Here is a 12,449-nt window from a genome sequence, read left to right as displayed (position 1 = left end):
GACTCTTGCACATGCTGTTTCCTTCACTCAGAAGGCTCTTTCTCTCACCCTGTAGTAGGTTAATACCATCCTCTACACCTGCAGGTCTCGGCTAAGTTTACAGGTCGTCAGAGAAACGCTCCCTGACACCCCAACCTAAACGAGCTTCCCTGCTGTTATTCCTTCTGACTCCCTGTGCACTGACCACCCTTGACAATTCTGTATTTCATGGTTTAATACTGCCCCCTTCCCACTAGTATCTCCACCCCTCGACCGTACGTGTCATGAGAACACAGGACCTGGCAGCGTTGCAGTATTCTCTTGGCTTTCCCTTCGTCTTGGTATACAAATAATTGAATGGATTTTGCAAACATGACTGTAAAATATGAGATTTCAAAGTACAAAGACTTCTACCAAGCAATAACTATTTTTGCTGTTATAATTATTATCACTGCATTGCAGGCAGAGAATCTGAGACCCCAGGAGGGATGGGGTCCAGCTATAGCACCCTAGGTCTGAGGCTAGGGAAAGGGCAAAAACGATACACGTATTCAGTTCAGTTCAGTCACCCAGCCGTGTGCAACTCTTTGCAACCCCAGGAACCGCAGCACGCCAGGCCTCCCTGTCCATCACCAACTCCCGGAGTTCACCCAAACTCATGTCCATTGAGTCAGTGATGCCATCCAGCCATCTCATCCTCTGTCGTCCCCTTCTCCTCCTGCCCTCAATCTTTCCCAGCATCAGGGTCTTTTCCAATGAGTCAGCTCTCCATATCAGGTGGCCAAAGTATTGGAGTTTCAGCTGCAACATCAGTCCTTCCAATGAACACCGAGGACTGATCTTCTTTAGGATGGACTGGTTGGATCTCCTTGCAGTCCAAGGGACTCTCAAGAGTCTTCTCCAACACCACAGTTCAAAAGCATCAATTCTTCGGCGCTCAGCTTTCTTTATAGTCCAACTCTCACATCCATACATGACCACTGGAAAAACCATAGCCTTGACTAGATGGACCTTTGTTGGCGAAGTAATGTCTCTGCTTTTTAATATGCTGTCTAGGTTGGTCATAACTTTTCTTCCAAGGAGCAAGCGTCTTTTAATTTCATGGCTTCAATCACCATCTGCACTGATTTTGGAGCCCAGAAAAATAAAGTCAGCCACTGTTTCCCCATCTCTTTGCCATGAAGTGATGGGACCAGAGGCCATGATCTTAGTTTTCTGAATGTTGAGTTTTAAGCCAACTTTTTCACTCCCCTCTTTCACTTTCATCAAGAGGCTCTTTAGTTCTTCTTCACTTTCTGCCATAAGGGTGGTGTCATCTGCATATCTGAGGTTATTGATATTTCTCCCAGCAATCTTGATTCCAGCTTGTGCTTCTTCCAGCCCAGCGTTTCTCATGATGTCCTCTGCACAGAAGTTAAATAAGTAGGGTGGCAGTATACAGCCTTGACGTACTCCTTTTCCTATTTGGAACCAGTCTGTTGTTCCATGTCCAGTTCTAACTGTTGCTTCCTGACCTGCATGCAGGTCTCTCAAGAGGCAGGTCAGGTAATCTGGAATTTCCATCTCTTTCAGAATTTTCCACAATTTATTGTGATCCACACAGTCAAAGGCTTTGGCATAGTCAATAAAGCAGAAATAGATTTTTTTTTCTTAACTCTCTTGCTTTTTCAATACACATATTATAAGTGTAAAATTCTAAACTGATTTCTTCTCTAGAGGAAAACAAATCCAGAACAGATATATTTAATTCCAAATGAAAGATACGCCTGCCAATGCAGGAGACACAGGTTCAATTCCTGGTCCGAGAAGACCTCACATGCTGCAGAGCAACTAAGCCCGTGCACCACAGCTCCTGAGCCCGTGCTCTAGAGCCCGGAAGCCACAAAGGCTGAAGCCCTGAGCCCCCAGAGTCTGTGCTCTGCAACACGCCCAGGCACTGTGCACTGCAACTAGAGAAAGCCTGCAGGTAGCAGCAAAGACACAGCATAGCCAAAAATAAATTAAAAAAAATTTTTTTTTAATTTTTAAATAGAAAGGGAAAATTAGAAAAAAAAAAAAAAAAAGTACCTGGTTAGATTAGATGCATTTCTGAAAACAAGTTTTAAGCCTCTGTGAAACTGACATACCCCACATATCCAAGATGCTTTGAAGGCTAAATATAGTTTACCGAGAGGACAAATGTCTGAAGCACGGGTGGTCCAGGAATCACGGCCTTTGAGGCACTCATGCTACACTGCTTCAATGCCTCTCCTGATCCTCCTGGCCAGAAAAATGCCAAGCTCTCCCAAAGCGTCCATTCTGTCTTTTATCCAGTTTACACATGCATGGAAAGAAATATCTAATTGCACAAGGCTCATGAGAAACCCAGCAGCCCCCTCAACCCCTCCCTGCTCCCACTTCCCAGCTCCCAGAGAGCAACTGCTCCCAACTCTTTACTGGCTCTTTTCCCATTTACTTCCACTTCTGCAAGGAACAGGTGGGTACCACTACTATCGCCTTCCTTGCGGGCATCGGCTGGCAACTTTCAGAAACCAAGTATGTATTAATAGCTGGGGTTCACTCAGCACCCCCACCTGCCATTCACCCAGTGAGGCAACAGCCTGGTTAGATCACCAGTGGGTATTTACATTACTGTAAAGACAACTGAGACACTAACATTATTGAGAAATGTCACCAAGAGCTGAGTTTTGCAGTAAAAGGATGAAACCTTTCCTACCCTACCCAGCTGTCTATTTTCCCTGGAATTGACAACAGGCCTGGGATTCTTGGCTGACTCACCCACAAGCTCACGCCTGGTGAGCAGATCTCCCTTGAATAGCAGGGCTCTACTGGGGCTTCCCAAGTGGCTCAGCGGTAAAGACTCTGCCTGCCAGTGCAGGAGACACAGGTTCACAGCCCGGGTCGGGAAGATCCCCTGGAGAAGGGAACGGCAACCCACTCCAGTATTCTTGCCTGAGAAATCCCATGGACAGGGGAGCCTCGTGGGCTACAGGCCATGGGGTCACAAAAGAGTCGGACATGACTGAGCAGCTGAGCACACACACACATGCCCTGCTCTATCAATCAGTTTCTCTTCTCGGAGTCATCCTGGAGCCTCTGCCCTGCTCCAAACTGGACCAAGGACTAGACTCCCATCTCAGGATTTCTCCTCACTGTCATCCTGGACAGTCCTTTCCAAGGATTTCTTCTTAAACAAGTAACAAAAAGCATAAACCATTACAGGGAAAGAATGGTGCTGGCTGCGTGAAGATTAAGAATGTTAAAAGCTAGTGGGAAGCGGCTGTAGAGCAGAGGGAGCTCAGCTCTGTGCTCTGTGATGACCTAGTGGGGCAGGGGTGGGACAGAGGTCCAAGAGGGAGGGGATACATGTACACATGGAGCTGATTCGCCCCGCTGCACAGCAGAAACTAACACAACAGTTAGTTGCGTACTGTAGAGCAATAACGCGCCAATGTAAAAGTACAATAATAAAGAATTTAAAAAAATTTTTTAAGAATATTGGTTCTTCAAAAGACCCATAATGAAAAAAGCCTAGGCACACAGAGACTTTTCAATGCACATAATTGGAAACGAACACAGAACACACACACAGCTCCTAAGACACAAACCTTTCTCAAAAGGCAAGACAAGTAATTAATAAACACATGAAAAGATTCTTACCCCTGTGAAGGAAATACCACCTCCGTGGTTCTCAGACACTATTTTAATACCTACTAGACTGGCAAAAAATAACATCTCTGCCAATGTTCACAGCAGCACTGTTGGTAACAGCAAAACAACAACGAGAAACCCAAATATCAACAGACGGGAGAATGAATGAATCAATCAATCAGTAACGGCATATTTATTCAATGGGTTACTACTCATCAGGGAAAATGAATGAATACAGCTATTGAACCAGACATCACCATGGTTCAGTTTTAGAGAAACATAACTATACATGTAAAATTATAACAGTAACATGGCGGGGCAGAAAAACAAGCTTCAGAAAAATAAACTATGATTCCCCTTGTAAAGCACTTAAAAAAAATACATACAGGGACTTCCCTGGTGGTCTAGTGGTTAGGACTCTGCACTTCTACTGCAAGGCCAGAGGTTCGATCCCTGTTAAGGGAACTAAAATCCCCCATGCCAAGGCAGAGCCATAAATAAATAATTAAAAAAAATACAAAAGTAAACAACCCATAGATGATTTTTTTTTTTAAGTGACTAATTACCATGCTTCAGCTGAGTGGAAAAAAATGTAATGCTGCAACAATGCATAGATGAGGGATACATATAAAAGTGTCAAAACTATAAAAGCATCGGCGGTACTAACACATAATTCAGTATATTAGTGCCCACAAGGGAGAGAGGGAAATATAATTAGGAAAACACACAAGGGATCTCTCAAGCACAGGAAATACTCTATTTTTTAGCAATAGCTGGTGGCTATTGTGTTACTTATACTTCACATCTGCATTATATACTCCTATGCACACAAAAGATTTCTATTTTAAAACTTCAGGCAAAGTATCATCCTGTTATATATGAATTTCCATTCTCTACTAGTAACTATTCACTTACTGAGACTATAACCAGTCACAAAATATGGTACCTTTTCCGTCAGAGATCTTATTTTTGTTATTTAATCGCTAAGTCATGTACGACTCTTAAGCAACCCACTGGACTGTAGCCCACCAGGCTCCTCTGTCCATGGGATTTCCCAGGCAGGAATACCGGAATGGGTTGCTGTTTCCTTCTCCAGGGGATCTTCCTGACCCAGGGATCGAGCCCACGTCTTTTGCATTGGCAGGAGGGCTCTTTCCCACTGAGCCACCAGGGAAGCCCAAGGACATCCTACTGGGGACTGTTTATTTTGCTGTTGATTTCTCTCCACCCCCCTTTTTTTAAGTTGGGGAAAAAAAGGAAGCAGAGAGCTAATAAATCTAGTGGTTACAACACACCTACCAAATGTTCCAGAATATTAATGCCTCAGACTCGTAGAGCTGTGTGAGTTGGGGGCGGGGGGTGGTGACGTGCTGGGAAAATGCTTCTGGGTCTTCATTTCTGTAGAGGTTACCACCGGGGAGTTCTCACAGCTGGGCTGGCACGGCTGACAAGCTACCACCAATCCTTACAAGCATGCAGGCAGACATGAGAAACAGCAGTAACAACCCTCTCTATTACCTATTCCTGTTTTCTGCATAATTTCCATGTTCAGGATGACGAAAAACATTTCTCAACCTCAAAGGCTCACAGCTATCGGTTTAACTTGGGCATTAGTGGATTCACTAAATATGCATCAAGAGTGCTCTATTGACAGCAAGGATTCCAGTGCTGGTGGCGAACCGGGGACCCTTCTTCAGGAGCTCGAGGTCTGCTTTGCACAGATAAAGCCACGAAGAGCCACATAGTAACAAACAGCAGTCAGTGTTATAAAGCAAAAGTGAAGGGGGACTTCCAGTGGTTAAGAATCTGACTGCCAATGCATGGGGGCATGGGTTCAATCCCTGGTCCAAGAAGATTCCACATACCTCAGGGCAATTAAGCCCGTGCACAGCAACTACTGAAGCACCTAAAGCCTGCGCTTGGCAACAAGAGAAGCCGCCGCAATGAGAAGCTCGCACACCATGCCTAGAGAGTAGCCCCAAGATTGCTGCAGTCAGAGAAAGCCCACACCCAGTAACAAAGACCCAGCACAGCCAAAAATAAAACACTTTCTTTAAAAAAGAAAAGAAGAAAAAAGGTAGAGGGCAGGGCAGGACAGGATGGGCGTGGGGGCCCCATCTCTAGGCAATGGCGCTCAAGTTGAGACTGCAAGAGGAGGTGGGAGCACCCAGGCAGAGGGCACAGCTTGTGAAGACCCAAGGAGAGCAAAGTGACCTACATGCTGGAGGGTCTTTTGCTCAAGAGCAGAAGGCGGAGGAGATATAGCCTTAGAGGCAGTGCAGGGGTCGCTCATCACACCCCAGGAGCCATGAAAATACGCTAGGGCTGCTCTTTAATTTTGCTGTGGCTGATGTTTTTCAGTTGCTCAGCTGTGTCTGAATCTTGGCAACCCTATGGACTGTAGCCCACCAAGCTGCTCTGTCCTTGGGATTTCCCAGGCAAGAATACTGGAGTGGTTTGCCATTTCCTTCTCCAGGGGATCTTCTCCACCCAGGGGTCGAACCCAGGTCTCCTGCATTGGCAGGCAGGTTCTTCACCACTGAGCCCTCTGGGAAGCCTGCTCTTTGATAGATTAAAGTTTTACAAAATGAAAGGGGGGGACATCTGTGCTGGAAATATGATCAGATTTACTACTTTCGTTTTAAATAAATCCCTCCCTTATCCAGCGCTGCCAGAATGTGGAGTCAAGATCATGAAATCCTAACCCTTCACAGGGAGCAAATGAATTCTTCAAACGCTCCAAGCCTCTCAGTCATTTTGAGCTCTTCCTAAAGAACCCCAATTAGGCTGAAATAGCGTTCACCACTCCACCAATTTGTACCTCATATTATTTTCTAGAGTGACACAACCCGGGCCTCGTTTGATTATCCAGTTACAAACGCATGGCCCTTGTTATGTTCTCATTAAACATGCATCTGTTGGGGCCCCCAGAGCTTTTGTTAATGGCTTATCAGTGCTTAGAGATATGCCCGTTATTTTACTTATATGAACCTTCTGATTTACGCTCCTGGAATCAAAGTACTTCCTTTGTTTGTGATTTCTTCCTTGCCCTGCTTTGGAAAAACAAAACCAAAGCATGTTAAGACTCTAGGGCCAGTATCTGGGGAGCGCGCACCATGCAACAGCAGCCTATGGGAGCCGAAAAGCTTTTCTGTCGGTGGTGGGGAAGTAATCCACCACCACCTTCGGCAGCCTGAGCAGGACCCCAGTTGATGTCAGACAGACTAGTCAAGAAAGGCCACACAGGTGCTGGGCTTCAACACTGCAGCTATGCAAGCCTCGGGACCGTCCACGTGAGTCCCTAGATGACACTCTCCCCGTCGGGGGCACTGTCCTGAAGGCAGGAGACAATTCACCCTGGCCACAGCCGGCCCCTCACACTCAGTTCCCTTTATTAACTAGGTGGTCCAAGACCACCTCAGATCCTGCTGGCACAAATTGCTATTAAATAGTTCATCTTCTGGACCTCCTTCGTGGCACAGGGGATAAGAATCTGCCTGCTGATGCAAGGGACTCCAGTTCGATCCCTGGTCCAGGAAGATTCCACGTGCCCCGGGGCAATGAAGGCCCGACACTGCAGCCACTGAGCCTGTGCTCTAGAGCGCAAGAGCCACGACTGAAGACGGCGGGCCCTGGAGCCCGTGCTCCCCAACAAGAGAAGCCACTGCAAGAACACCCCCGTCTCTCTGTAACTAGAGAAAGCCCGCGCACAGCAACAAAGACCCAGCGCAGCCAAAAGCAAAACTGAAACAGTAAAAGTGAAGATTTTTAAAATATAAATAAAAAATATAAAATATTTCCTCTTCTAATTACATCTGGTAAATCCTGCAGTAATGGATAAGTGACTGTTTCTTGCATCCTTCACTACAATGCAACTAACTTTTTTGGCAACACTTTTGTTCTAAAAAGCCCTCTTATTACTCAACTTTTTAAATGTCAGTTTGCTTTTTTTCTTTAAAACTACTAGGTGACGTGCACAACTAAGCCCTTGCTGTATAATGTTTATGTTCATTCTAACCCTTATTATAATCAGAAGCCTTGCACATTGCTGATGGGGTGTAAGATGGGATAGCCAAGGTGGAAAACACTTTCTAACCCTCTAAAGTTTCTGTCCCTGCCTTAAGGCAGAGTTATAACAAAGGCTCAAAGAAACCAAATAAACTAGCCCAGATTCGTACCCAGCAGACTTATCTTGACTCCAAACCCCGTGTTTTCCACCCCCAGCCCATACTTCCTCCCATGTCCCTAACAGTTAGGAAATTGGTTAGCCCATAACTGCACCAAGTACGGTGACAGGAACAAGGGCCGAGGGAAACACCCTGAAAAGCAGAAAACATCAGCATGGGATTCAAATGATAACTTTTAAAGTGCCAGCCTCTTTGGGGAAAGGACTGCACAATCATACAGCAATGCACGTAATAAAACACTGAAAAATAAATGCGCCCTTCAGATTCAGAGGGGCACAGACGGGTGGTGACACTTGGTCTTTACAGGTCCATTTATGTGGCTCATTGTAAGCGCATCAGAGAACCTGGCGAGGAGGGGAAGTGGTGTCCTTCTGCCCACCACCCCCAAAGGCTAAGTGGCCCAACTCTGTTCTCCCAGGGCTGACTGCACTTTTATAAGAAATATTCCCCCTGGCTGGAGACTGTATCCACAGGAACGCTGTAGAGCTTCCTCCTCTCCAGGGCAGCAAGAATCACTGTCAGGGGAGTTTTGGAAACATCTTAAAATACTGTGTTCAGTCACCAAGTTGAACTGGAGGTGAAGGTCACTGCCTTCTGCCGCCACACCAACCCCTCCTCCTCAGCCTGGGATCTTCTCAAGGCAGGTGCCTGAGGCTGGCAAGAGAAGCCACCTAAGAGGCTGATGCCCTGCTCCTCGGCCTCGAAGGAGGGAGCCACCAAAAGAGGCTTCAATCCCCACCCACTCCCCCCAGCTTTCCGGTGGTCAGCCTGCAGGTACACAGAAAGCAGAGGACACAGAGGGTATGCTTCCTGTCCCTTGTGACCAGCTCAGGCTCAGTCTGAAAGCTGGGCCTTCACACCCACCTAACCTTGGAGAAAAATATGGGCTCAATCATTCACACATGGCCTCATCCATCTATTTATCCTACAAACGTTAACTGACCCTATGCTATCTGCTAGGCACCACCATGGGCAAAACACCTGCCCTCACAGAACAGATAATTTAGTAGGGGAAACCATGAACAGAACACATAAGTGCGACGGATATCAGAAAATGAAGGACTTCCCCGGTGGTCCAGGGGTTAAGACTCTGAGCTGTCAACGCAGGGAGCACAAGTTCGATCCCTGGTTGGGGAATCAAGGTCTCACATGCCACACAGCGTGACCAAAAAATAATAAAAAACTATTTCAAATAAGAAAGAAAAAGTGAGAAAGGGCTATGGAGAAAATAAAACGAGATGTGCATAGGGAATGTATTTGTGTAAGTCGGAGGATGAATTACAATCCTCAATGAAACAAAACCTCCTCTTTCTGAAGGTGGGCAAGCTTTCAACATGTCATACTACTTTAAAACGCCAGTGGGAACCTCACATGTTTGAGACTCTGCTACCTAATCTCATGGCATCACCGATGCAATGGACATGAACTTGGGGAAACTTACAGATGGTGAGGGACAGAGAGGCCTGGCAAGCTGCAATCCACGGGATTGCAAAAAGTCAGACACAGCTGGACAACTGAACAATAACAACAACCTAATCTCAAACTCTGCACCACGCTTCCTTTTACTGCTCCTGCACCTTTTATTTCCAATCCTTTTAACCACCTGCTACTTGCCTCTCTCCAAAGAAGAGCCTAATAACCAGCCAGAATGTGCGCCCATTAATTTCTTGGATCAACTCAGCCTAAGCTTTAAATCTTTGAAATAAACTGCTAAAAAAATTGCCATGTGAGAAGTCTGTCGGTTCTGAAAACCATACCAACACGGAGCTGCCCCGGTGTCACTTCAGTTTTGATTTCACAACATTCGTAAGGCCCCAGTTAGACCAGCTCACCAGTGGATGGAGCAACGGAGTTGCCTAATCGGCACAGCCACAGGCTCCCCGCTGAATGCCCAAAGGTGGGGTGTCCACTGCTGAGGGGATGCCACCCTTTCACAATCAGAAGGAGGTTCTGTGTGTGCTCAGTGGGGTCCGACTCTTTGCGACCCTGCGGTCTGTAGCCCGCCAAGCTCCTCTGTCCCATGCGATTCTCTAGTCAAGAATACTGGAGTGGGTTGCCATTTCCTTCTCCAGGGGATCTTTCCGACCCAGGGATCAAACCCCACGTCTCCTGCATTGGCAGGCGGATTATTTACCACTGAGCCAGCTGGGAAGCCCCAGAAAGAGGTTCTGAGTCTCCAAGAAATAAAGCAAAATGTCAGGGGTCTTTTTCTGGGGATTTTTCTTCCCTTTTTTCAGCTGATTTACTTCCTTTAAGAATAAGAAAACTGGGGACTTCCCTGGTGGCCCAGCTGCTAAGGCTCTGCCCTCCCAATGCAGGAGGCCCAGGTTCAATCCCTGCTCAGGGAACGAGGTCCCACATGCCACAACTAAAGATCCTGCAGGCCACCACTAAGACCCGGCACAGCCAAATAAATAAAAATATTATAAAAGTAAGAAAATTGTGCATATTCACAGCAAGCCAAAACCACAGTCAAGCCCAAGTAAGACCAAAGGCAGAGGCACTCTTTGATGTTGGAATGCAGTGGAAGAAGGCACATCATTTTGAGTTTTTCTAAGACAGACGGGGAATCCCACAGACAGAGGAGCCTGGCAGGGGTCCATGGAGGCACAAAGAGTCGGAGGAGACTGAGCAACTGAGCAGCAAGACCGACTGGACCACAAAACAGGCTCTCCAGAACGGAAGCGGTCCTGAACCTGTCTTAGTCACAGGACCGTAAGCTTCGCCCTCTGGGTCTGGACCGTCTCCCCTGCCCGATGGTGAATAACCTGAAGTCTTTCCCAACACAGCGTCCACGGAACCGAGTTAACAAACGCTTGCTGAACCAATATTCCTCATGCTTCCTATTTCAGGCTCTGTCCTCACCCTCTACTAAAGGAGGCCCATTGTAGGCCAGGTTCTGTGCTGAACACACCAAAGGTTAAAGCTCCGCTGGGCTGAAAGGTAGAGGAGGGGACAGACCCCTCCTCCAGACTTTTCTCCTCTGAGAAAAGGATGCCACCCCTCCAGGATGCCACTCACCTCCACTCCCCAAGAGCCCGAGCACCAGGAGCCACTGCGCTGCTCAGGGGCCCACCAATGACCCCTTTGACCTCTGAGCTCCCTTACTCAGAGCCTCAAACAGTTCCCAGAGCAGGAACACCTGCCGTCCACCTGTTCCCACTGACCACCACCCCACTCCCCCTTCCAACCAGAAATCGCACCAACTCCAACTGACTCCTTGAGACTCAGTGAAGTCTGCCCTCCCTAAGGAATCTGGCTGCCAGCTTCCAGGCCTCTTCAGCCTAAAGTATGGGCAGAGTAAAGCAAGCCCTGGCACTTGGTTCTGCCCTTTCAGGATGTACTAATCGCATTTCCCCCATCGGGCCTGGAGAGCCTCCCTCAGAATAAGCAGACAGTAGAATCAGCAACAGGGAGCCAGGCTGAGCCCCTCGGCCGCTCCCTCCCTGGCCTTGGTCTCCTTCCTCCTGGGTATAAGGAGGGACGAGATGGGAAGCTCTAAGGTTCCTTTTACTCTGATTCCAAAATCTGAAATTCCATATGGGTTCCCTATATGCAACTGAGAAAGGTTCCTATTATTCCTCCACTGACCTTTCAAACAGGTGTCCCCGCTGATGCAAACTGTCCAAATGCTTGATTTTCAAAGAGTTTTGGATCTTAAATTTGGGGGCGGTGTGGTAAATAAAATTTACAAGTCTGAGTTTTTTTTCCTCCTTTCATTCCTAGAAAGAAAGTGAAAGGCTGGGGGTGGGGAGCTGACCCGCACGGTTTCACTACTAGGGTCACGAGCTCGGGATTCGCTCCACCTGGGTTTCTCCTCCGGGCGTGTAGACCATGCGCGGCCCGCCGCGCCCGACCAGCAAATCCCCCCGACAGTCTCAAATTGCCAGGGCCTCCCGAGCCTCGTCTCGCCGGGGGTTGGTCAAGCGTCCCTACCGCGGCGCCACTTGGAGCCTCGGGCGCGTCCAGATGGCCGGGCGGCCCCGCTGTCACCTGGCCCCGCTCCGCCCGGCGCGGCCCTCGCTCCAGCGCAGGTCTCTCCTTGGCTTCCCGAGTCAAGCCTGACCTCCAGGAGGCCCCCGGGCCCGGCGGCGAAGGCACCTGCCCCGCCCGGGGAAGTGCACGAGCCCGAGAGTCCCTCCGGCCGCCACCTCGACGGGAGCGTACAGGAGAAACGCAGGAGAAAGGAAAACATGCCCGAGGCAGGGCCGACTCAGCCCGGCGTCTCCCCAGAAACCGCCACCTGCACCGCACGCAGCCCGGGACTGGGGCCGCGGGCCCGGCGGGGAGCGAGGTCTGGGCCAGGCCACCCGCCCGCCGCGGCGCGCCCCTTACCCGTGAGCCGGCCGCCCCCCTCGCCGTGCCCGCGGCGCCGCTGCAGGATGAAGTAGCAGTTGCTCTTCTGAGTCACCCAGAGCTTCAGAGCGTTCTTCAGCAGCACCTCCTCGGGCTTGAGCCACATCGCAGCGGTCCGGCCGCGCCCGCGGGCCCCGGCTCACATCGCCCCGGCCGCCGGGCCGAGCCCGCTCGGGAGGAGGCGGCGGGAGCGCAGCCTGCGGGCGCCCTGCGCTCCGAAGTCCGGGGAGCGCGGCCGGCGCAGCTCGCCCCGGCAGCCCGCGCAGTCCTCGTGCC

General features: G+C 49.0%; 1 protein-coding gene across 3 annotated transcripts in view; it reads right to left on the bottom strand.

Annotated features, from left to right (window-relative positions):
- Positions 1 to 12,446, bottom strand: part of TBC1D8 (TBC1 domain family member 8) — a 138,250-nt gene extending 125,804 nt beyond the window's left edge. For all 3 annotated transcript variants that reach the window (XM_027967055.2, XM_015094488.3, XM_042246412.1), the window contains exon 1: positions 12,153 to 12,446. In XM_027967055.2, the coding sequence (XP_027822856.1) occupies positions 12,153 to 12,279 (127 nt within the window). In that variant the 5' untranslated portion in view covers positions 12,280 to 12,446. The remainder of the gene's footprint in view (positions 1 to 12,152) is intronic.
- Between the last annotated feature and the right edge of the window lie 3 nt (positions 12,447 to 12,449).

The sequence above is a fragment of the Ovis aries genome, chromosome 3 (assembly GCF_016772045.2).
Source record: "Ovis aries strain OAR_USU_Benz2616 breed Rambouillet chromosome 3, ARS-UI_Ramb_v3.0, whole genome shotgun sequence".
NCBI classification, from domain to species: Eukaryota; Metazoa; Chordata; class Mammalia; order Artiodactyla; family Bovidae; genus Ovis; species Ovis aries.
Note: the sequence above shows the minus strand (reverse complement) of the source record. Positions and strands in the feature narration are given on the sequence as shown.